Source organism: Strix aluco, chromosome 1 (assembly GCF_031877795.1).
Source record: "Strix aluco isolate bStrAlu1 chromosome 1, bStrAlu1.hap1, whole genome shotgun sequence".
Classification (NCBI taxonomy): domain Eukaryota; kingdom Metazoa; phylum Chordata; class Aves; order Strigiformes; family Strigidae; genus Strix; species Strix aluco.
The window spans coordinates 138,887,613-138,913,127 of record NC_133931.1 but is presented as its reverse complement, the minus strand read 5'-3'; the positions used below and the strand labels follow the sequence as shown (position 1 = coordinate 138,913,127).

The following is a 25,515-nucleotide window of genomic DNA, read 5'->3' as shown; positions in this document are numbered from 1 at the left end:
CAACACAAACAAACCAAATTAAAGAAAATGTTTTAAAGAATTTTATTACTCTTAAGATGTTGTGAAATGGTTTCATGTTTAAAATGGTAATATTATTTCTGGCAATCGATCTCATGCTATTCTTTTGTTGATTTTTCCAACCTCTCAAGAAACTGGAATGAAAATATTTTACTGATGTTACTATCCCTGGGAAAAGCTTGTCAACATGGATCCAGGTTTATGCTGAAAACTCAAAATATTTGGCATGTGGTTTTGTATTTTCCCTTCATCAAAGAGATTATGTGAGGCTAAGGTCTGTTCACATGGACGCAGCGAGAGATACTGACACTGTACTTAAAGCAAAAGGCAACCTTGCATATATGTGTGCACATATATGCACATATCTCTTTGCAAATGATAATATAAGAAAGTCATTACTGTTGCATTATGGTAGCTCGCTCATATGAAAGCTGAGTGGACACTCTAGGGATGTATATGCTATAGGAACATGTCTCTCACTTCTGTAGTGGTTCTGTGAGCAGGGGGATCAATGAAGCCTGATTTTCTATGGATTTGTGTCTTGAGGTTGAGACCTTATCTGGACTTTCTAAGGTCTCATATGAAATGATGCACTTTTTACCTCAGTGAAGCATTAACCGCAGCTCTTAACTGGCTGCTTACTTTCAGAATACTTTTAAGGACTTAATAGTTTTTGGATTTCAATACCTCTGTCAAATGTGCTTGATGAGCTTAAGTGTTTGAAGATTCACAGAGAGGTCTCAGACGTACAAAGAGGCAGCACAGTGTCTTAAACCCAGTTTCTACTAAACCAGGCTAAAGCATCCTCACACTTGTACATATGGAGAAGAAACATAAAATATGAATTAAAACAGAAAACAGGAATTTAAACATAAATACAGAATTTAATGGCCAAGGAAGAAAAGATAAATATGCAGATTAACCATGAATCACACAGGGGAGATTTTCCATTAACTTTCAGTGAGAATTTAGCACCTAATTACAATTTGTCTCTTTCAAAATCTCCTACACAATCTCCTCTGGAAATGTATGTAAGGCTTCTCACAGTGAACATTTAAAAAAACCTAAAAATCATGCATATGCCCATGTGCCTGGAGGCAAAACAACTAGAATTTTGGTTGCAGCTGTCAGAAAAACTTCCCGATTCCATGGGTCCATTTATGTGTTTCTTTTAAAATTTTTAATTAAAAGATATTGATTTGTCATTTTGAGATTTCTGTGCTCAATAAAAAAAAAAAAAGAAATACTGAACAAACTCCATTGAGGATCTTATTGGCTTTGGAGTTTAATTTTGGCCTGTAAGAGAAAGAGCAATAGCTCAATGACAACATTGTTTTGACAGAAAAGGGCAGACATGAGAGCTTTAAGAGTTTTAATTTCCCTGAGGGGTCATAAGGTCCCTTGCTTCCAAGTATGTTAAAAAGACAAATCAAACTGAAGAGTTGAGTCAGGTTCATTAGCTCTGGCAAATCACAATTACCACAGCGAATACATTCTTTCTTGGGTTTGTATTAAAGCGAAAGTTTTGCTACTCACCAAACAATGCTGTATTTACATTAGATTTGCCATTGTCATCACGGCCCAGTGATTCTTAAAAAGGACCAAATGCCAAAAGGAAATGTGAAAGGAGATCCATTTAGGATTACAAACACCACCCTGCACACCCCCTTCCACCCTTCCTCTGACCAGTGTCATAACTCTGGTTCAAACAACCTCAGCAACAAACCCAGCGGCTCAGGATGCTCCCGAGCTCTCTCATCTTTGAGTGCTGAAGAGTCAATAGCAGAGACCACGTCCCGATTCCCTGGGTGAATTGTGGGCAGGACATGGGCTGAGCAGCCATTTATAGAAGCCTGGAAGAGGCGCTGGGGGCAGAGGGGCAGGTGGTTGTTTGTGCGATGCAGTGGGGGAAAGGGTCAGACGCTGAAGCGAAGAGGTTCACAGACTGTCAAGAGAAAACTGAGGGTTGAATTAATAGAGGCAGCTTCAGGCTTTCCAGATATAAGTCACATAAATTGTGAAACTATTCGTACATCTCCTTTATCTTTCACCTCTTCCCTCTTTTTTGTAGTTATTCTCCTGTTCTGCTGTCTTTCAAGTCACGCCCTGCACTGATCTCCTGCTTCCTCATCCCCTGTTCCCATTTTGGTATCTTTTGGTTGCTGAGTGTATGTTACATTTTGCAGGCCTTTCACATCTTGGAAATGCTGCGAGCAGTGCTTCTGAGCTTAAGTCACTGGATATTTGGTTTATGTGATGACATGGTACTAAACCAGCTGGAAATTTTTCTTTCAAAAAAAAAAAAAAGACTTCAGAAACTAAATCAATGATTTAAAAAAAAATTTATGCATGACCCACATACATGCCCCTGATGTATATGGCTCTGATAATCAATTTATGCTGTTTATATCCACAGTAAGTTGGTGATATCCACATTTAAAATGCAACTGAGATCTCACTCTTCGATCAGGTGGAAGGGAGCTAACAACTCAAAAGCCTGAAGCAAGTTACTCAGCTGAAAAGTGGATCCCTAGCAGCTCTGAGGGTGAACAGTTTGGTTTTTTTGAAGCTGGATGAACCGATGAAGAATTGCCAAAGCAGAAGAAGGTTAGAGGTGCCCAGACTTCTACAGGGTATCTCCAGTCCACATAGTGGTGCCTGAACGGTCACCTGCCACACTCACACTGTGGGTCAAGTGGTGAGGGGCATGCATGACCCTTCTTGGGACTGGGAAATGCGCCCTGAAACTCCTGTGAGGCACCGAAGCGGCAGGATGGTGCAAAGCCTTCCCCAGCCCTTCTCTTTTACAGGGTCATTGCACGTAGTGTGTTTAAAGCCAGAAATAAAAATTGGCCAGGCCAGGCTACCCCTTGTCAGGAGCTTGAGAGCTGGCAGGGTCTCAGAGCATGACACAGGCAGTCTGTGATTCACATGCATTGGGCCTGGAGTAATATTTGGCAAATTAAAGTTTGTAGAATACGATTGTCTTGAGAGCACGGGATGAGTCCCACAGAAGGAGACTCATCCGGATGTGGTACGGGGAGGTGCAAAGCTCGCCTCCCCCTGCACGAAAGAAGCAAAAGCAAAAACCTGCACGCTTGCTTTCTGAAGATATGGGAAGAAGAAAACCGACTCAGTTTCTGAAAGGGTAGAAAAGCATCGCCTCCTCCATCCCTACTCTGGCAGGACTGCCTGGGGAAGGGGAAGTGATGTTTGGTTGGTTGTACAGCGGGTGTTGTTGCTTTGGAAAAAACTTGTCTTCTTTTCAATGCCTCCTGCCAGGTCAGGGAGAGCAAATATTCAAAAAGGACTGCTGCAAGCAGCTGGCTCGGGATCACTGCCTGTTTCCTCACATCTGGCTCCTGCACCCCAGCACTCCGCAGTTCTATCCCTGTACTACCTATCTTCACGCAGGTGAGAACCGAAGTGGCATCTATTGATTATTCCTACAGAGTCAAGAACTCCTATAACTTTAAGCCTAAAATGAGTGTTTATTATGCTTTGTCAGGAAATGTCTGATTCCAGATAATTCTTTTTTTTTGCAATGATCTACTTAAACACATACAGACATGAAACAACTTGTATTGTTTTTACTGCAGTTCTTTTGATTGTGCTACACCATGAAAGAAAAACAAACACATTCAAAAAAAGCAGACGCTCCCAGGCCCCACATCTGTAAAGTTGCAGTAGAGTTGCTTAGGTCTCCAGACTCCATCCTGTATCCATTTAAACATACAGGTTTCTATATTTATATGAAGTCTCTTGCAAGCAAGAGAACAAAACCTTATCCAGACTTGACTCTGGGAAGTATATGCAAACCTAGATTTCTTGGTAGACGCACCAGAGAAAGTATCTTCTTGGTTTTGCTATATATCAGACCAAATTAAAAATGTTTAATCTGGAAAACTGGAAGTTCCCCAGTGCCTGCACATGGTCAGTGGATCTTTTTGTGTTACTGCTGGTGCTTGCAAAGGGCAGGAAATCCGCAGTCAGCCAGGGGCCAAACCTGCTGAGAATAGGAACCCTGTTCCCTCAGAGCCCTGCACTCCCTTCAGTGACAGTTCACTGAAAGCAAGATCCTCTGAACACAACATTTTGGGTGCAACACACTGTTTTGTTTTTTTTAAATGAAACTGTTTTGCCAAATGCTTCCTGACCAGATCTAGTTTTGCTCTCCCCCCCTCCCCACCCTTTTATGTGAGGAAAAAGAACAGGTATCAGACTCATTCACCAAGCTAAACTTTCTGTGACTTAACAAAAAAAGCAATATAATATTTAATTTTAAACAATTCCTGTCATGATCTTTCCCAAAACTGGAATGAGCCAAACTAGAAATAGAAAGACCTAAGTACTATCTAATCCATTTTCCTGACAACTGTTAGTCCAAATTATGTTATCCGTCAGCTGATTATTTTTAAATGGACTGCAGACCATATTTATTTCTCTTTCGACACTGTTTACAAGTTATACTTCTCTCGCTCAGTTAAAAAACAAACAAGAAATTCTGAGCACTGGAATAATTTTACCGTTTCTTAACATATTCAAATTACTTCTGGTTATACCCCAATCTATCACATTAACTCACACTTTATTGAGTTGTCTTACTGCTATTTGTATTGTAGCAGCACCTAAAGACTTGGACAAAGAACATGGTTCTTTTGTGAAGCCCGTACACTAAGGATCCATTATTCTTTTGGGTGCAGATACACCTCTCCTCATAATTACATCCTGAGCTGTGACAAAGTGGCTGCCAGGCAACACAGCTGTCAAAACCACATCGAAGGGCAGTTGGAGAGCACAAATCAAGTGAAATAATAGAAATGTTTGGGACACGAGGCATTGCACAGAGCAGCCAGTGCACTTCGTGCTCCTCATGCCTGATTACGCAGCGTGGCCTTGGCTAAAGCATCTTTAAGGCATAGTCCCACTTGCCCTTGTAAAAGGGCTGGCATTGATGTTGCCAGTTGGGGCTCGCAGATCTCCCTGGTGTTTTGGGGTTGACGGGTCTGCAGCACACTTTTCATCTAAGTTAGGGCTGTCACATGCCTGTCCCTTTTCTGTCTTTTGTGTCAGCAAAAGGCATCATATGATGGGCTGTATCACTCTACTAAAATAGCTGATTTTTTTTTCACACTTACCCTTTCAGATTTGGCTCATGTCATGGGCAATGATTATTAGTACCAGCAGGAAGAAGGTGGTGGCAGGATGTGGCTGGAGCAAGACCCCGTCCTTTTCACTGGTACCTGGGTTGGCCTGGTTTGCACCGCTCATGAAGTCATGCGCACAGGATGCAGTTAAGCTGGTTTAATGACAGACGGCTGCTGAATGGAGCAGTTCTGCTTTCCCTCACTTCTAGCTTTCTGCCTTCCTTGATCCTGCGGCTGTGTGGTCACAAGGTGGATCAATTCAGCTGTCTGGCCAATGGAAAATTCATTATTTTCTGAGGTGTTATTTTTCTACCAGATCAATCAGCTGACTAGAGTCAGATGGTTACCAGATCCCGTGTAAGGGATGCGAAGGGAGTGCACAGCTGTGGGTTGCAGGCAGGAGCAGCAGTCTGCTGTCAGGTCAGCACAGCAGAAAGGCCAGACTACTGCTGCTGCATTCAGGTGACAGATAACCCAGTGTCACACTGATGCTGGAAGGGGCCATTCTGTGTTTTGGTACCCTGACACAGGTTGGGCACATCTGCCATCTTCTTTCCACTATGGGTACCTCTGTGATCCCAGCAAGCTGGTTTAGGGAGCACATCAGTGAGAAAAAAACTATTTTTTTTTTTTTTTAAGGTTAGTTTCATGGTTAAGACAGTTTCCTGCAGGGCCAGAGGAGTACTAGGGTCAGTCCCTGAAAGCAGTGGGACGTCATGGCTGGGACAGGGTGACAGCTTTCCATAACGTGTCTGTGAGATTGGCTTGACTACAACAATGTCATTTACTGAGACATTCAGGTACTGGTGAATTCAGCCAGGAAGAGCAGGTCACCCTTATGTGTAGCTCTGAGGCAGAAGATGTATGTAAGGGGAGCCCCACCTTCCATTCAGTTCTCCGATCTAAATCGACAAGAATAGAGTCTAGCAGAAAGAAAGCAACAACTGTACCACTGAGGTAGAAAAGGCAGACTCCGGAGATTAAACAAAGCCCCTATAATTCAAGGTACTGAATTCTGGACAAGTGTCCTGAATGTATTTTTCTTCCTTATACAAAGAATAAAGGAACTGGTTTCTGGCATCGAGTGTTCCCTTCCAGGGATTACCTGAATGGCTGGAAGCAAGTCGTTCGCCTGGGATGAACGGCTCAGTTTCTCCAGTATCAATGCCGACATGGAGGGCAAAGCACCTCACTAGTCAAGAATCCACTGGGAAGGGAGCGGGGAAGACCTTCACTCCTTGCAGCCCTAAATAAGCCCTGGGGACCATAGGGTGAGTCGGGCAGTTGGGGACCCCGGGAGGCCTCCAGCCCAGGCAGGCTCGGCTCTGGGATCTCACCCCGCTGCCGGGGCTTCCTCCAGCCCGGCCTTGACAGCCTCCAGGAGGGAGCCGAGCCCGCCCAGCCCCTGGAAGAGCTTGAACCCCTCGCCTGAACCGAGCGGGCTGGCCACTCTCACCCGTGTCCGTCGCCCCTCCCCCCCCCCACCGGTGGGTCCGGGATCTGTGCTGGTCGCAGGCCAGCGGGCAGAGGTGGGGACACGTCGCGGGCGGCGGTCCCCGAGCGCAAAGGAGTTAACAGGACTTTCTGCCTCTTCCCGCCCGCGCCTCCTCCACCCTCCTCATTACCTGCACTTTATCACTGCCGGAGCGGCGGCGCGGGGCGGGAGAGGCGGAGGGGCCGGCGGGGCTTCCTGCGCCGCCCGGGGCTGCTCGTGGGGGCGGCCAGGGGAAGGTGTGCGAGTGCCTGCCTGCCTCCTGCCTGCCTCCTGCCTGCCTGTGGGTGGGAGCGGGGCTGGGGCGACGCGAGGGGAAGGCGGGCGAGCGGGTCTGCGCGCCGCAGCCCGGCAGGGATGCGGCATGGCCGTGGGCTCCGTGAAGATGCCGTCGCCGGGTGAGGGCGCGGAGCTGGCCCGCAGCTGGAGCCCCGGCGGCGGCGGAGCTGCCCACGACCCGCCGCCAGTGCAGCTGCGGCAGAAGCTGCGGGAGCTACCGGCGCTGCTGCGGAGCGGGCTGACGCTGCGGAGGAAGAGCGCTGCCGCCGCCGGCCGGGTGAGTAGTAAAGCAGCCGCCGGACCGGGGCAGTGCCCCCGCCGCCCGCCCGCCGGGGCCGCCCCCCGCCCTGCCCTTCGGGCAGGGCGGGCAGGGCGGGAGGCGGCCCCGGCGGGCGGGCGGAGGTGCCCGGGGCAGGCGGGGCGGCGCCCCCAGTGCCCCCGGCCGGGCCGCGATGAGGACCGGGCCGCGGACTCCCGGTGGTGGCCCTCGGCGGGAGGCCGCGGGGCAGGAGGGCTCGGCCAGCTCTGATCAAAAAAATGAAATATCAGTCTGGGGGAATGCGCGGCCCTGGCCCGACCCCCTGGTGCTTCCTGTGGCTCATCTCTTCCCTCCTTTTCCCTTCAGTGGGGACAGAACTCGCGTGGGCCAGCGCACGCAGTCGCCTGACGGGAGATGCTGCGCGGGTGCTTGTGCAAACGCGTGTTGAAGCAGTTGGACCTCAACGTGCCCCGAGCTTTTGAAGCCAGAGTGCCTTTCTGGGCACGCTCGGCCCCCAATCTCTCGCGCCTCCAGAGACTGAGGCCGTGGGGTCAGGTGGGCGTCGTGGAAATCCCTAGCCAAATTTCACTCGAGTTTACCCGTTCTTGGAAAGGCCAAATGCAGCCTGACACTGCCGCAGGTGGGAACTGCGGTGCTGGGCGGTCACTCGTGAAATCTCCCAGCGGTGACTGGAGCTGTATCACCGGGGTGGGATTGCCGTCAGGTCACAGCAAACCTACCTTGCAGGCCAAAACTGGACTGCAACCCACCATCTGAGTAGTCGAAACGAAGGGGTTGGGTTTAGCTGCATGGGGTTGGGTTTGTCTACGTGGGGGGGGGAATCAAGTGAGCTGCAGTGTGGTTTTGGTGCTCTGATAAATGCCTGTGCAGGGAGGTGGTGGGGAGAAGTCAGCGTGGTGTGTATTTGTACCCCCATCAACTTTGCAGTACTTTACCCATGTAAATAAATGCTTTCTCTGCATGGGGAAGTTGTTGTGAAATATAGTGGGGTGTGAATTTAAAACGAAACTTCCTGGGTGAATGCTTTGTTCTTAGAAGATATACGTGCAAGGAAGATAAATAGGATTAAGGTAGTATATAAATTTACAGCAGAACACCTACTTCTGAGTAATATTTTTATTCAGATTCCTGTTCTAGATTAATTTCTTTCCTCGAGTGAGTGTAACAGACTAATAAAGGCTAGTCTGTATGGAGATGCCTAATGATTTTTATTGTTCAGGTGATACAGTAATCCACATGATAAGTGTCCATATGAACACAGAGCTAAGGGGATTCAGCTAATTTTAAGTAGTCATGTCTTGCTCTGCCCTAACAAGATGTTTATGACAGATATCTTCCTTCCAATGCAGATGAGACCTTTTCTGAATTGAGTTTAGTTTGTTCTACTTTAAAAGCATATTACCAGAGAAGTGGAGTAAGTGTCCAGTGAGGAGGTAAGAAGCAGTGCAGAACCACAGCTGGTGACAGTGTCCTTTTGCAGGCAGGTCTGAAATTCTGTTTTAGCACCACATATTAATGATGTGTCAGGGAGACGGCATGCAGAGCAGGCTCAGGTTTATCCTCATGGTTATTCCTCACCGCTACTGAAAGAATTTAACAAGTGAGCAGTACAACAGTTACTCTGTAAATATTTGGAGTGGGTGAGTTAACACCCTGGTAAGAAGCCTGAGTAGCTCCGGGGTTGTGCAGCTCCTCAGATGTGTTTGCTGACGCCTGGTCCCGTCTTGCTTCATACAGTCCCAGCTGAGGCTCTGCCTGTCTTTGCTGATGTGCTGCGTTACGGACCAGCAAACACAGCATGACAGATTTAGTGGTGGTGTCATCTGCGGCTTCGCTTCCCAGTACCCTGTGGGTCATCTTGCAAAGTTTTTCTTGAACAGTCTATCCTGGTAGGAAGAAGGCTGGAGGGAGGATGGTGAGTTTGTAAGGCAGTCTGGAGTCAACCCAGCAGATCTTGGATCAGTGAGTGACGCTGTGTGGAGATGCTGTACGGCTCCAGCAGGACCTTCTGGCCGATGCCTTGCTCCTGTGTGGAGAATGGGACTGCTGTGCTCTGCCGTCTCTGGGTTTGAAGGGATTCTCCTGCAGCTGGAATTATTCAGCAACACAGGTGCCTAGTGGGGTGTCGTGAGGCGCAGGTAGTGCTAGGAGTCCAGTAGTGATGTTAATGTCACTTGTTTCCTTTGGAAGCAAAGCGGACACTGGGGGTGTATGGAGTGTCTCTTCCACACGTGCGATTCTCCAGGGAGCCGTATAGCTCTGTTAGCAGAGCCCCTTGTTGATGCCTGTCTGCTCTGGGCATGTGCCTTTTCGCCCCAGAAATGAAATTTTAGGGGCATGAGACTTCTCACATATTTCTATTTAATGTGGAGAATAACTTCAACCCTGGAAATGACAGTATTTGTGAGCGGGGAGGGATATGTTAGAATAATAAAATGCAGCATTTTTTTTGTACTTTCCCTTTTAAACATGACTCTTAAAAGTCTTACAGTAAGGTTGGAGAAAGGTTGAGTAGCATAAATATGAAACAAAGTTTCCTTTTTTTCACCTCAACAAAATATTTCAGGTTAATTCAAAGTTCATTTTTGAAGGGTTTTGTTTGCTTATGAAATCTCCATTCCCTCTATCCCTTTGAAAAAAAATTAAAATTTAGTCCCATCTTCCTCTCCAGTGACTTTTTCTTTGTGCTTTTTTGTTTGTTCAGATGCCAAGCTGAGTCTTATTTGTCCAGCTGGTTTCATCAGGAATGTTGCTCACTTAGGTGAGCTGTTTTCAAGTAAATGCTGACCAGCTGAAATTCTGGCTTGTTTAATTTCCTAGAAAAATATTATTACCCCTGAGCAGGGGGTCTGCCTCTGATGCTGACTTGCTGAGGGACCGCCTGCAGTGCAGTTTGCTTCCTCATCAATAAAGCAGGGATAATCTGCATGTGTTCATGCTTGGGGACTATGGATTATAAAATATAATGGAAATATTATGGGTGCTAAAATTGTTTTAAGGATGTACTTCACTGCATGCTGTTCAAATACTTCCTGTGGCGTGGGGGGGAAGGAAAGCATTGCATAGTAGAGGGTAGTATACCAAAAAAAAAATTTAATACATTTTGCAGACTGATATGGAATGGAATAAATTTTTTTAAATCTGTTTGGGCCTCTTGGTCCTTTGCACTAGACTGTCTGAAAATTGTGACCAGAGATGGGGATAATTGAAAATGTAATGTAACTAAATAAACATTTCCCTCTCAGTTCAGTGAACTCAAAAACTGGAGTACAAGTGGGTATTTTTGACTTTCTGTGTTGGGATACATCTGATTTTAATACACGTGAAGAATTTAGAGGTGGAAAACCACCTTGTATAATAGCTGCAGTAGCCATCCTACTTGCATGTTTGTGTGCTGTGGAACCACCAATACACTCTACTGCTTCAGTCACTGAGATAAAACTAGTCTCCGGTTCCTTGGCTAGGGAAGCCCAATGCTTTTTTTAAAGCTTCTGAAATTTGAGCTGGATGGAGGCCTTGTCCCTGACAGTGCTTTTTCTTGAATTCGGTCTTAGGGCAGGTGCAGCACAGATGTCTGAGACAGCTCTGGGCGTTAGGCTGCAGTTAGACTGCACAGTGAGGTGCAAGGTGTGGGTTTTTACTCCTCATCCTCTGCTTGGTGCTTCTTTGTTTCTGCTGGATAAAACAGCGGAAAATGATCCAATCTTTTGCTGTGCTGGTTCTGTGTGTGAGAGAGCTTGTGCAGAGGCAGAGGAGGGATCTGTTGCGGTGGGTCACTGTGCCCTGTGGAACTGTTCCCCTCTGCCATGTGCTTTCTCAAAATCTTTGAACAGTGGGACCCTTCTGTTTCCCAGTTTGCTTCCTTGAGGTATGTGTTAAGTGTACATGTAGTAAGCATGAGTATTTCAGTTATGAACTGTCTTTGCTCTTCTTCCTGGTGCTTGCCAAAGATGTCTTCTCCTCCTCTTTTTCTTGTAATTAGTGATGAAATACAGGTCCTTGCCCCCTGGAAGCACCAGGAGCATCAGTGGTGAGGTCCTGCAGGCACATCAGTGGAGCAGTCGCTACATCATGCCAAAAATCCTTTTCCCCACGCTCCACTGGACTCTTAATGGAGCTAATGCCGCTCCCAAGTGCCTCCTGAGAGAGCAGGGAAGCACTCAGAAGTCAGAGAAGGAATTACCTTGCGCACACAGAGAGACACACAGACATTTTTAATGACCTCTTCTGCTTTCTAGATTCACATTTACACACAAGCAAAATACTGTTGTTATATGTGAGCATGGATGTTGCTCTTTGTCACAGTAGTGGAGCTGGAAAATCCTTTGGACATCATGGTGTCAAACCCCATTACTCTGATATTGTGAAAGATCTTGCTGGCCTGTACAAACCTTCACCATGGGACATGCCTTTTGGCTTGCTGGAAGTTGAAGAAGTACCATGACTGTTTTATCTTCTGAGACCCTGTAATGACTTTTGTGAGGTTCCTAGAGGTCTTCCGCCTGGCAAATATTCTCAGACTCTTCACCTTAGCTCTGTTTTGAGCGACAACTTTGCTGTATGTGTATGTCAGGGTGTAAACTGGCTGTACGGTAACAGGTTGAAAACAAACCACAGGAATTATGGTATGGATGCTAAAAGTTTACATGAGTTCAGGGTGAGTCTGGAGAAGTTCATGGAAGAGAAATGTTTTGAACATACATAATCCTCATCAGGCACAGAAGGTTCCCGAGCTGAAAATAGCTGGAAGGTTGGAGCGTATTAGAGATATCTATCATATTTTCTGGCACTGGCAGTTGTCATGCTGTTGGAGACAACTCTTCTTTGGCAATGGAAAAAAAAATCAAATTATATTCAATCTGTTTTAATTAAATGAAGTATCCAAACCTCTCAACCTACATTTTGCTAAACTTTTATTCATCTCTTATAAGAAGCTTTCAGTTGCTTATGTCATTCAAGTTACTTTTCTCTAATCACTTCATCCTGTGACTGGGGAAACCATAGTGTCGTAGATGAGGTTTTCACAGGACATTAGATATTCCCTGATGGAAACTCTCAGAATTTCTAGTCCTTCTTTCCATGGCCACATTATGGTGGTAGTTGATAGTTACGTTTTCATTGACCCAAACATATAGATCTGTCTTGTACTCAGGTAATCTTCCCACCAACAACTGACATTTATAGCAGTCCATATCCTTGTTGGCAGCTCCTCATCTCAGTAATGCCTCAATGACCTTGTATTTCATGCTGCTGAATTACACTCTTTTTATAATATTTCAGTTCTCACAGTCACCTAATCTTCCTGTACACCATTCTGTTTACATTTGATTTGCCAATGCCTCCAATTTTGTGCCATCAACACATTTCATTAGCAACTTTATACTCATTTGACCAGTGTTGTTAATGAGAAGAAGAGTAAAAATCAGTAGAACAATAGCTCTTGTTACCTATGTTTATATATACTATAGAGGCTTTAATTTTGGAGTTTCTCCCGCATTACAAAGATGCGGTGTTGTAGTGTGTAGATGCTGTACTGGCTGAAATCAGCGCACAAAAATACTGGATTGGCTCAGTGAATCGAAAGTTCTGCTGTCAGAAGTATTATCAAAGTAGGCTGATTGATATTTGTGACATTTTGCTTTAAAGCCTGCCATAGAGGTTCTACTCAGTAACTTAACACCCCCATCACTTTGGCAGTTATTATGTGACTAAAAATAGTCGTGGCAAGTAGTCTTGAATTTTTCCTATTGTAATCAAGCTTATTATGTATTCCTGCTAAATGTATTTGATTAAGATAATTGCCTTTCACACTATCCTTTAACTTGTCAGGTCTGTGACTGGTGATACATGAAATGTTGAGTAATGAGAAAAATAGCTTAGCGACACTGACCACGGTAGCTGATGGGGAATTTCAGTCTCTTGTGTTTATTTGCATAATAATTTGTTTCATACTCAGTGTTCAGTGAATTACTAAATTGAGAATACTTCTTAATTAGGCCATGTGTTATGACATCTAAGAAATTATGCCTGGGTTTGATTAACTACAGTTGAATGAAATGGAAGGCAAACCCACTTTTCTGCCCTAGGAAGTAACCTAATAAATTCTGCAGAGTGCAATGTTATTTTTCTCCCTGAGGCTGGGGATTAGTCTGGTTGCCAGGATGATGCCCACTGCCTGCGGTCTTACACTGGCCCTGGATGTGAGGCTGGCAATGCCTGGGCTGACATCTCAGCTGCTTTCCAGCATCCCTGGGAAGGTCTGGGTGCCAGTGCATGGGGAAGAGGTGCCATCATGTGGCTCATGCTCATGGAAGTTGCATAAAATTGACATCGACCCCTTGACACCAGAAAAATGCAGCAGCTTGCTCTAAGCTATGGGACAGGTTCTGTTTACTTTCTTTGCTTTGGCCAGAGCATATCCTGGTAAGTCCCTCTTTGGCCCGAAGTTTACTGCTATAAAACACGGTCTTATCTTTAACCCTTTGCCCACATTGCAAATCAAGCTCAAGCTGAAAACGCCTTGAATCAATTTTGCCCATGCTCAGTCTTTAAGTGCTGCCTTTCTTGTGTTAGTAGTAACACCTTCAGTTAGGGACTCTGAAACAAAATATCAATCAGCTCTGCATGTTTTTGTAAATCTGGTTGAACAAGGATCTTGCTACTTTCACTTTTGGTTTTGCTCCTGTTTCAAAGGGACATAGCCAGCAGATCCTCAGATGTGGTGCTGCCCTGCGTGGCTTGGAAACCTATCAAGGAAATCTATGTAGGAAATAGGATCAACTCCATTGGAATGAAAAGGAATGTATATATTTGCAAAATTTCTGCTAGTGTTGCATCTTAATTAACGGCTCGATTTAAATGTGAGCTGATTGTCCCCTTAGTTATATATTTAAAGGGAAATAAAATTCACTTTGTGCAATTGTATACTTTAATTTGCTTGGTTGCAAACCTGCATTATTGGTTAATTCACGCTAGATTTCCCAGCCGCCAGGATGAATGAACAACACCGCACTGTACGATTATGACAAACTCCGTTAAGGTTTGTATTCAGCTATTGTTACTCGTATGGCCCCAGTGGTTTGAATTCCATTTGTGCCGTGAGGAAATTGCAAAACAAGCTGTGCATTTTTATGCTGATGAAAATGCTGAAAATAGACTGCGATAGCTTTTTTAAAAGGGGAAAAGAAAAAAAAGGTCAGCAGAATATGCTGTCTTTTCAACCTAACTCACAGAAAGCCATTGTAATAAAACAGTTTTATCCTTAATATATAACAATTAAAGTAATACTTCACATATGGGAAAGGAAGGTGCTTGTTCTTTATACTTATACTATGTAACTATATACTATATAACTTGCTTATTCAGTTATAGCGGAAGTGCTCCTGTTCACCGGTGGTTTCTGACCTCGCCTCAGGCGGGTGCTGGGTGTAACAGCCAGCGTATGAAGCGATGGGGTTCAGTACACAGACTTTTGGTCCGGCTCTGTGGAACTGCTTAAGGCCCTAGATGGGTCTCGTCACATTTCTGTGCCCGATCACCGGGCACCCAGATGCTGTAGGTCTGGTCACACAGTCGCCTCCCTGCGATGTGAGCCGTCTTCTATCAGATGTTCATATTAATGCTTAGAAAAGGAGCCTTAGCATTGGTTGGGGCTCAGTATGGTGCTTTACAACTGAAAATAAAATGGGACACCTCTTAACTCTAGGCAAAGCAGGAGCGCCCTGTTCTCTGTAGTCTCTCAGGGCTGGCTTAGCTGGCCCATCCATACATTGCTCTGCTCTTTGTGCACAAACTCCTAAACCATTTTTTCCCCAAATCAGGTTGCCTTGCAGATCCTGTAGAGTTCACATGCAAGGATCCACTTCAGTGGAATATTTTAGGTTGGTTTTTAGTATGTGCTGTATAAACTTTATCCATGACACCTTTTGATTTAAACATTTTTCATTATATTTGTGCTTTTGGCAAAAGTTTAAGGGTAAAAATGAAGTCATCGGCGCTCTAAAGTTAAAAGCTGTGGAAGCAGGATCTGAATATTTTCAAGTTCCAGGTATAAAAGGCAGCAGCTATTCATAATTGTCACTAGCTCTTTTATCTCGGTTAACTTACGGTTTGGCTTGGGTTAGTCTGACCTTGTAAAATGATCTACTTATGGCTGTTGTACTAAGCTAGGGTCAACTATTAATATTTAAATCCTACAGTATACAGTTTTCTCTGATGAATTCCTTTTTCACAAGATATTTTCCTGGAGAGGACACAGCAGGCTAACTGATTAAAAGTCAATATACTTTTTATAGTGCAAAAAGAAAATATTCTGCTGATTGAGGGGGAAAAAATGCTTCACTCTATATAAATACCAGTAGAGCTGTATTCATAGCATCAGTAAGGATTTTTTGCCTTCAATTTTAGAACTGAATTAACCCATTAGAGCTTAAAATACTACACGATTTCTAGTTTGCCTTTCTTAAAAGATTGATTGTGAGGAATGCAACTTTCTTTTTTTCCTTGATTTGGGGGGGCTGCCTTTCTTTTCTTGCTTCTTGAACCTTACACCTAAGTCTTTATATGCCTGAGACACACATATGGGATACATGAGCTAGAGCAATAAGGAAAGAAGTAGTTCAGAGCCTCTCCAGAAGTTTTGTTGCTTAATTATGGAGTGGGTTATATATGTGTGCGCTTTGTGATCCACTGGTAGCTTCTCCTGCAGCTGACCCTTCTGAGCATCTCTGCAGGTTGTGTGTCAGCATCATCACTGGGACTATGGAACAAGCCGCACCAAGCAAGGGGCAGTGGCTGCTTGCAGTGATACCACTGATGAAAGAAATGTATGTCAAACCATGCCCTTCATGATGCAGTAGATGGGATGCAGCCTGCAGGTCAGTATTGAGGAGCAGTGAACCAGAAGATGTGCTGCATTTTGGATTAAAAAAACCTAAAAAACCCTGACAGAAGATTGAGGTCCAGACCACTCATGAGCATCAAGAATTTATGATGTGCTTGGGGGAGGGGAAGGGAGGGAGGGAGACCAGGTGTTTGGGTTTTGTTTATTTATTTTTTTTAAATAATAAGCATTTAATTGTGGTTTTCTGGCCAAGTTTTGGCTGAGAGAATTAGACCCAGTGATCCTAAAACACTTTGTAATTTCAGATGGATGTGGTAATCATTTGCTGTCATAGACTGCTACTGCACTGTTAAGCAGATGCTCCATTTCATCCCATAGGTGAATGCACTTCAGCGATGCATGAATTGATTTTGAAAATATGGAAAGAAGGGGAGAAAAACAATGCACATGCATGGTTAGCTCTGAAAGTCGCAAAGCTGTTGTTTACTGGATGGCTGAAGGAGCGAGCTAAAAGGATCCCTTAGATCCGGTCTGGGTCCCAGCTTGTGTACAATCCAGTGCTTTGTTGCAGTTTGTCATTTCTGCAGTGCCTGAAGCCTCTTGGCAGCAAAAGCAAATCTGGGGGTGTGGCTGCGAGTCTGCTGCTGAATCTGTGTTGTAGGATGAACTGAGATTTGTGGTGTTTGTTAAGGAAGGCCAAACTCATGGGAGATGCAAGTCCTAAAGGAACCAAAGCAGAATCTACTAGTTAGCTGCCAAAGAAGAAAAGTGAGGATGCAGCATATCCCAGGCTTAAGTGTGTTTTGGTTTAAGAAGGATAAACTGTAATATCTGTCCATGATAGCACTGATTTGTGCACGGGAATTCTTTAAAGTAGTCTTCCTCAGCATTTTGTTGGAAAAAATTAGTTAAGAAACAAAATATAATAATCCTACTAGATTTAATTGTTATAAACAGTTTTGAAAACTCAACCAGAATTTGACTTCTATTCGCAAAGAATGGCATAATCGTGTCCAAAAATGGAACTTTGATACTTCAAAAACTTACATACACCATGCTTGCCCTCTTAAAGCTGTACTCTGTCAGCTTGAAGAGTGTTTACAAATAATTAAAAGACCTGTTCTCTTTATTCCTCAGTATCCACATGTATGAAAGAGATTGATAAAACTGGTCAGCCTGTTAGAGCATAGTCATTCATAAATAGTGTCTTTGTAATTGTCTTTGACAGCAAGTGCTGGAACAAAATACATAAAATGCAAAAAAATAATAATGCTAGTTAAATGAATACCTCTTTATTTACATTTTTTTATTGTGTTGAAGGATACAAAGAGGAACATTCAGCAGATATTTAATTTCTTGTTTTATCTCATTAAACAGACAGTCCCAAAACAAACGAGTTTCAGATTAGTTTTACCAAAGCTATTTATCTAATTATGGCTTTCACTGCACTTGAATGAATGGCTGCAAATCAATAGGTCTCTTAGGTTGCCAGGAGGTGCGTTAAAACTGGTGAGTCTCCAAGCTGAATAGCAGGAGTGATGTCTCTTGTTTTTTTTTCCATTGAGATGTCTGTCCTCAGTTCATATAGTGTATGCATAACCTGAGAATTTATCTGAAGCCCTGATTAAAAAGTCCTATTTTTGAGTTGATCATTTGCAATTCAATGTGGCAATAAATATTTACATTATACTGGTAGAGATTTTGCTAAAAAAATCCCAAATCAATTATTTCAGAGGAAACTAGTATAGATAAAAAACCATGTTGTAGTGGGTCAAGATGATAGCTCATCTAGTCCTGTATCCATGAGTTTTAACATTAATCTAACAGGTAAGAGTTTTAGCTACAAATGTAAAGTTTCTTGTGTTTTCAAGAGAGTTGTATAGTCTGCCTCCCACATTGGCTTTTTCTGGTTCCAGATAGCCAGAGGTGCTTACACTCTGATGCTTGGGGATTGTTACCATTAACCATTCTAGTTACAGCTTTTCATGTTATGCATATACAAATCCAGCCTTTTAATGAATCTGGCTAGTATTTTGGCTTCAGATCATCTTGAAACTCGCGTTTACAGATCTTCTGTGTGGGGTTTGGTGATAATGACTTTACAGGGAAGGAAATATACATTTTGTTTTATTTTGTTAATGAAAGCATTTCTTTTTGATCAGTTTTGAATATCCCACCTTTAATTTTAGTGACTAGTCTGTTGTTCCTATGAGGCAGGACACTTCCAACTTCTGTACAGCTTGTTTTTATATATACTTTTCTATAGTTGTCTTTTAAACCAAGCAATCCCAGTCTCTCTAGATGACTCTTCCCATGCTGTAATCATTTTTGTTACCTTGTTTTGAACTCTGTCTCATTCTGCAATGTCCCTTTGAACTTGTGATGGCTTGTGCTGAATGTAATATTCTAGATGAGACTGTACCACTGATTAATATAAATCATGCAATTTCCTCCCTCTCTCCATCATGTAGGCTTTTCATCCTAACAATTTGCTATCTTTTTAGAGTTCCTGGTGGCACAGATTAGTTCTTCACTGAAATGTCTTCATAGCCATTCAGATTGCTTTCTTTAAGTTGATATAGTTAATTTAAAACCATATAAGTTGTCAGCATTTTTTTCCTTCCATGGGCATTACTTTGCATTTTATTTGGATAAACATAATTTAACATGGAGTTGTCCACTCATCTACCTTAACTAGGTCCATCTGAAGTTGTCTATAGACTTCCGACTGTGACTAACCAAAATCATATAAGCAACATTTGCTTATCTTGATGCTGACATCACAAGTATGTTTTGTTAAACAGCGTTCAGCCTAGAGTGTAACATTGGGGCATCTTTGTATTTTCCTTTTCTTAATGAAAACAGCCTGCTTAATCCTGTTCTTGTCCTTCATTACTTCACAATTGCTTGATCAACTGAAGTATTTTGTCTTCCTAGGAAAGACTGCTTTAGCTTCTTTTGAGGACTTTTGTGTGTTAGGGTGCGTCTATACGATCTCTGTTGAAGCTGGAGGTACAACTGTAGAGTGTTACTGTGTAGATGGTCTCTGAACATACAAGAAAATCAGCTATATTATGTCAGTCTTGACCTTGTTACAACATACTATGTCAAAGGCTTTCCAGTTCTTGTAAGGAATGTAAGAATATTTATGACTCGTGAAGCTCCTGTTCGGTGGGTGGACAACTGTCTGGAAGGCTCTACACAGACTAGTAACCAGCAACTTTGTCAAATAATCTCTGAGCCAGGCTCTGCAAGAGTATCTCTTGGGTCTGCTACTATCAGTATTTTCTTTAAAAACTGTAGAGAATATGCTGTTAAAAGTAGCTACCTTTCCAATACATCAAAGAAGAAAGAGGGGAATAGTGTCTTTTGTTCTCTCTCTTTTTTTAAAAAAAAATATTTCTGCTTAGGCTGTATGGCAAAATTGCTACTAAGAACAAAGCTATCTAACAGGTAAATCACTGAAGATTTTTGAAGAATGTCACGTTATAGACAGGTGTTCTCTAATTTTGTAACACTCTTTATTAGAAACAGACACAAAATGTCCCTGTAGTGGACTTTTGCATTTAAGCACAAAAGTGTAGCTAACAGAGGAACACTGCTATTAAATCAAAGTAGGAGAAATGATGGCAGGGTGGTGGGAGTGGATAAGGAAACATTGCATTCTTTCATTCTGAAAATAAAAATAATTCCAAAGAAGCTATCCAGAGACAATAATAATTTATTTTTATAAACCTGGGTTAAAAACTGTCCCCTGTCACTGAAGAGCTAATGGTAAATTTTGTGAGACTTCCAAAACTGGAAACCTGATTTTTATTTTTTTTTAATTTGAGCTAAGCAAGAAAACAGACTGTATCTTTATTCCTTGCTTTAGCAGTTCTTGGTGTTATCTGACTTTTAGAAACAAAGCTAAATACTGAGGGTCTGTGAGTCATCTTCTTTTCAGCCTGAGCCAACTCGAGTTTCAGTGGATGTATGCTTGTTTCTTTATACTGTGACTTTTTCCCTCCTAAGTTAGTCATTGTTATCTCTTGGCACAAGCGGAGAAGTTAAAAACGTCAACAAGCATGAGGCACGCTAAAAACATGCAAACAAACCTCCCATGTAATCTTCCAAACCCCAGAGCATTCCCGTTCCCATTACTTTGTTGTTCATGAACCCATCTGATCTTTTGATTGTATCCTGGTGGAGGGAGCAGGGAGGTGAATTCCAAGGCAAGTGTTTACAGACCAGGAATGGTGTCCTGGAGGCTCTCTCCAGTTAACTTCTGCTGGTGTGTCCAGTGCCCACAACAGACATTATGGCAATGCATAGAGAAAAGGCAGCAAATAGATTAGAGGTGGAAAAAACCTTTTGTTAATCTTTTTGCAAGCTTTGCTTTTTTGAAGTCTCTGTGCGTGTATCTACATACCAAGAAGGTGCTGAAACTCTGTTTAATTGGGCTACAGTTACTTTTGGCACTTGAGACGTGACCATATAGATAGGTTATCCCCTAGGCTTAGACTGGCTTAGGTGAAATTGGTGAAGCCTGTGTGGTTTGTGATGGTGGTTCCACTGAGACAAGGACTGGTTTGAAGTCATCTCTAAAAAACTGGTGTGGGAAAGGATGGAGCAGTGAGCACGTTGATCATGGTGAGAATCAACGGTTCTTGAAGACAGTGTATCTCAAAATGAAGGTCTCTTGCAGTAAGTGGTGATTTGCCATCAATCTGCTCTAGTGCCAGAGTTTAACCAACAGCTCAGGTGTTCTTGCTGCAGAATGAACTATCGAGCTGGACAGGCTTTTGAGATTGTCACAGCAGAGGGGCTGGAAGAGTCTGAACAGGTTTTACCTACTTTGTTAGTGCATCCAGGCTGGCCCAGGCTTCCCTGGTGAATTGATGAGGGCAGACTCAACATCACAGCAGACATTAGGATGTCACCAGCATCTTAGTTTTTGTCAGTGTTTATAGAAACAGAGGTAGAGCGTCTCTGCTATTCTCTCACATATCAGTCACTGTGGTGGGGAATACTGCAGTATATTAATCTTTTGGATCATTTTGCTTCCCTGATTTCAGTCTAAATTCTCTAACAAATTAGCATCTTCCATGGGCATATTGCTTGAACCAACTTTTAAAGACAGCAGTTCCCCATCTCTCCCCCCTCTCTTCTCTCTCTCCCACCTCCTGCTTTGCGTAGGTCAGAAAACATTTGTTGACTTAAAATGATATTTAGTAGTGACTTTTAAATCTGGGTGGGCTGGTAACCAGGATACAGTGGGCAAGTGGAAGGAAGATAACAGCATATTGAAGCTATCCATGTTGCAAGCATTGGCTATGATGCAGAGTATTAAAGAGGAAGAAGGTTAATTCTCTTTTCCCCTAGATCTGAAAAAATGTGGTCAGTCTTTACCTCTGGCCCTTTTATTTCCATGGGACAAAGCACCCCTTCAAGGATCTTGGGGTGAAGACTCAGTCTGGTGAATCAGAAGAAGGTGGCTCAGTTCTGTGTTGCTGCTTTATTTTACATGGATACGTAAAGGAGGATCCTGGGAGAGCCCTGGTCAGTGGTGTGTGTGGTAGGGCAAGGAGGATGCAGCTCCAAGTAGCACAGGGAACGTGTGAGCTGCTGCTTAGTCTGGTGGTCAGAAACTCCTCAAATGCACTTTTTCCTTGCACTGGCTGCCAGGCCTGATTGTCTTCAGGTGGTGGAAATGTGACCCTGTAGAAAGGCAGCGATGTGTGAGTCCTTTCCTCTGATTGTACTACGGCACCAGCAGACTGTTCTGCTGGCTCTTTGAGGTTGCTTTGTTCAGGATATGCTCAACTATACTTTGGCTGTGAGTAATGCAGAGGCTATTCTACTCTTCTTTTATATGCCCCGGTTCACACAACTGATAAGAGTCCTTATGTTCACATTGTGTCCTTCAGCTTCTCTCTTACATGTTCTAATGAGTATTTCTTTAAAAATAGTTATAGTGCCACCACCGCTGTCTTCGGTGAGGGATGAGGTACTCTTCTGGGTTGTTCTTTCATATTCTGCAGGCGCAGGCTGTGGTTACTGCCTCATGTATGTTTTGAAACAGCCTTAAAAAGGTCACCCACAACTTTCAAGCCAACAGACTTCTGTTTTAAAGCAAAAGCTTATAATCAGTTGAGTAGGGAGGCTGATTAATAGAGTTTCACTGGACTGTGCCAACTACAGTTAAACCCTTATCATGATCTTCTGATACGTATTTTCTGGACTATCCCCATATCTGGTAGACATCTGGCCTGTTCTGTAGTGAGATAAGTAACCCCCAAACAGTTGCTCTGGAGGAGTAATCTGCCTTACAGCACCTGATGTACAGAGATCTTGTTGAAATCGTAGAGAATTCAATCTCTGTCAAGAGACACATCTTACACAGGCATGTATGTTCAACTTCACAACATACAATTCACCTCAGATCCCTGCAGTGCTGTAGTATTATGGACTTCTTTTTTTCCACTGCACACATTTTTCATGCTAATTTAGACTCTGGCACTCTTTTTTTTTTTTTTACTTATGCTTTTGAATATGGGAATAAGATTGACTAGGATATAGACATCATATGGTGGGGCTTCTGTTGGGATGCAAAACTAGATAATAGTTGCAAATGCAATTAAAGGTTAATTAATTCAGATAATTTGATCAGATGTAAAAATAGAAAAATCTTCTAATCCTTTGACTTTCAGATGGTGAGGTTTTTTTTCTGTTTAAGGAATAGTACCTTTCTTGTAAAGGAAAAAAAAAAGGTGCCTTTTTAATTGTTTAAAGGCCTCCTAATGCTTATAAGGAATGAAACAAAGGAATAGGAACTTCATGTTTTAAATACCAGGTCTAGTTTTGCTGGAGGGTTTTTTTCTGAGGGCTGGGAAATTACCAGAATTAATGACCTCCTGTGGGACAAGAGACTGACATGGGACAAATTGAAGGAAGATTTATTTATTTCTTTGTTTAGTTAGTTAGGCTGCTTAAAATCTTTTTTCCATATATACTTTCTCCACAGAAAGTTTAGTGCAACACAGTTCAATACTTCCTTTTTTCTATGATTTGAGTGGGGTATCATCACAGAGGGCAATAGTCTCACAAGAGTAGCTTGTCAAATTTTGTGGCTTTTTTCTTAAACTGAGTTTGGTTGAACATCTGTATTCTAAGCCTGAGGAGAGGTGCAGGGATCACCTGTGCAGGCCTTGTCTATTCTCGCCTATGCTGTCTTGAAAATAAATGATGAATGCAGAGAACCCTCATAAGGACCAGTTCGATTCATGATATTTTCAAATGTCTCTTGTTGGAGCAAGGTCCTACCCTTCAAAACTGTAGATCAAAATGAGAAAACTCCCTGGTACCAGCTGGAAAATCTCAAGAAATAAAGAAACCCACAGCCCTCAGAGAGGGATCGAGCTTCCACAGCAGTAGGAAGAAAGACATGTAGACTTAACTGAGTTTAGAGTGAGTAAATTTACAGCGCGTAAATTCAGAACAATGCAGCATAGACATGATGTGACATATCCATGTGCCTTAGTAATATCAAATGTGCGCAAACAATTGTTATATGTATAAAGAATGAAAATGAAGATATATATCAGAAGAAAGGCGGGTAATTAAAATTAAGGGTAAAGAATATCAGTAAGGAAATCTGCCTCTTTAGGGTGGAAGTCTTGCCTAACTTCAAAGACTGTGTTCTTTTCTTGAACCTATGTTCATGAAGAAGGTTACTATCTATAGATGCCTGAATTGTTTCTGTGACCTTATGGGGGTGCTGAGCACATCTTTTGCTTTCTTAATAGCATCATCTGCATGTGTCATTTATATTATTTGGTTATGATCTTATCGTACTAAGTAAAACTTGTAGCTGTTAGGTGCTTGGCACTAGAGCTGTTTTTCCATGTCTAAAAATTTACAAGACTCATCTGTGTCTTGCATCTATGGTACTTTCTGATTCTGTAACTTCTCAGTTTAGTGAATGCTAAATTTACCTAAGCTGCTTTTAGTGTTTGTTTGTATATGCTAAACTCCTGTTCACGTACTAATCCTATTCCATATCTAATGGTTACTGCACACCACTTCCCATGTTACTCTATGTGCTAAGTAATCAGGATTGAATGATAGGTGTGCAGTGGTTTCTGGCACACCGGCAGAGACTTTTGAACTGCCTTGTTTTGCAAGCCCCTCCCCATCTCGGAGATGACAAACCTTCCCCTGGAGATGGAGTGCACTTGAGTTTTCATTTGTTCCTGCTTCAACAGCTAGACCAAATGTTTTCAAGCACAAAAAAGATGTTGTCAGGGTTGGTGTGATCCCATTCTGCAGACTGTTTGAAGGTGCTGGTAGCAGAGCTCCAAGCAGTGCTGAGGCTCTGCCTAAAGCAGGTGTGTCATCCAAGGGAACAATTTTTTTCTTTTCTTGCACATTGAGTGCTTTTTAAACTCTCTGTACAGCGAGGCCTTGACTGCTTCCTGAAACTAAAATAGTTAAACTTTAATAGTTTTTCTACAAAAAAGTAAATTACAGCTGTTCTTCTGGAAGTGGTTAAGAACTCCCACTATCCAGTCCATAGTAGGCTGGCACTGGCTTGTGCCAAGAGCTACTGTCAGTGAAATTAATATTGTTCCCAAGAGGTCACATAACGGAGTGCTGCCAATACAAACAACGGCACTGCAGATTCTCAAACTGTTAAGGCTGTAATGCAAGCTTCTTTAACCAGAGCTTGTTCGCCCAGCTTGGAGGCTGCTCCTGCTCTCTGAAAACCTCAGAGGCAAGAAAAGCGTCAGTCAGCAGTTTTATTTATGATTTGTTGTGTTTTAAATGTCCTATAGGCATTTGAACTTAGAATAGGGCTACCCTGGCTACGTGGCAGAGAGCTGGGGTGTTTCCAGCCCGTAGCTGATAGCTGATCTTTACCGGTAGGTCTCAAAGTGCTTTGCAGAGCAGAATGGTTGGTCATGGTTGTTCCCATTGCATGGGAAGGGAAATGGCTTGCTGAAGGCTGCAACCACACCAGCTTCAGACGTGAAACTGAGGTACAATGCTTTGTCCAGTAGGTCAGTTGGTCTCTGCAAAATCAGAAACTCAGTTTTTCAGAAACAAGGAGTAAAGAATTTCAATGTCTTGTACCTGAAAGGAATAACTGTGCTCTACTTCTAGGAATAAGATTTGGGAAATTACCAGGTGGCCTACTTTTTGTGCAGGCAGTGGTAAAAGTGGAGCTTTTACCCTAAAAGGGTACTCATTTATACCCCTAAAAGGGACATTAAAGAATAGGGACATTAAAAACATCCCTTTGCACACTTGTAAAGCAATTCATGGACTATTTGTGTGCAGCTCATGAAATAAAAAAAAAAAAAGTCTGCCAGAAATATAGGCATTTTTCAAATAATAAACTAAACTGATGCAATTTACTACGAGGTATTTTCATAAATCATAATCAAAGCACTGAATTTTAACTTTGTCTTTTTGT

The 25,515-nt window shown here is 42.9% G+C and overlaps 1 protein-coding gene and 1 long non-coding RNA gene across 4 annotated transcripts in view; both read left to right on the top strand.

Annotated features, from left to right (window-relative positions):
• The first annotated feature begins 2,439 nt into the window (after positions 1–2,439).
• On the top strand, positions 2,440–6,345 carry LOC141928644 (uncharacterized). Its single transcript, XR_012624817.1, has 3 exons — positions 2,440–2,625; positions 3,301–3,432; positions 5,165–6,345. It is a non-coding gene; the product is annotated as an uncharacterized LOC141928644 (long non-coding RNA).
• Positions 6,346–6,821: 476 nt separating this feature from the next.
• The window catches only part of RAPGEF5 (Rap guanine nucleotide exchange factor 5), a 164,788-nt gene continuing 146,094 nt past the window's right edge, over positions 6,822–25,515 (top strand). The window contains exon 1 of one of the 3 annotated variants that reach the window (XM_074837131.1): positions 6,822–7,213. In XM_074837131.1, coding sequence (XP_074693232.1) covers positions 7,022–7,213 — 192 coding nt within the window. In that variant the 5' untranslated portion in view covers positions 6,822–7,021. Of the gene's footprint in view, positions 7,214–9,122; positions 9,132–16,059; positions 16,093–25,515 lie in introns of those variants that run through there. The other 2 variants (XM_074837147.1, XM_074837140.1) reach the window with 2 other exon arrangements.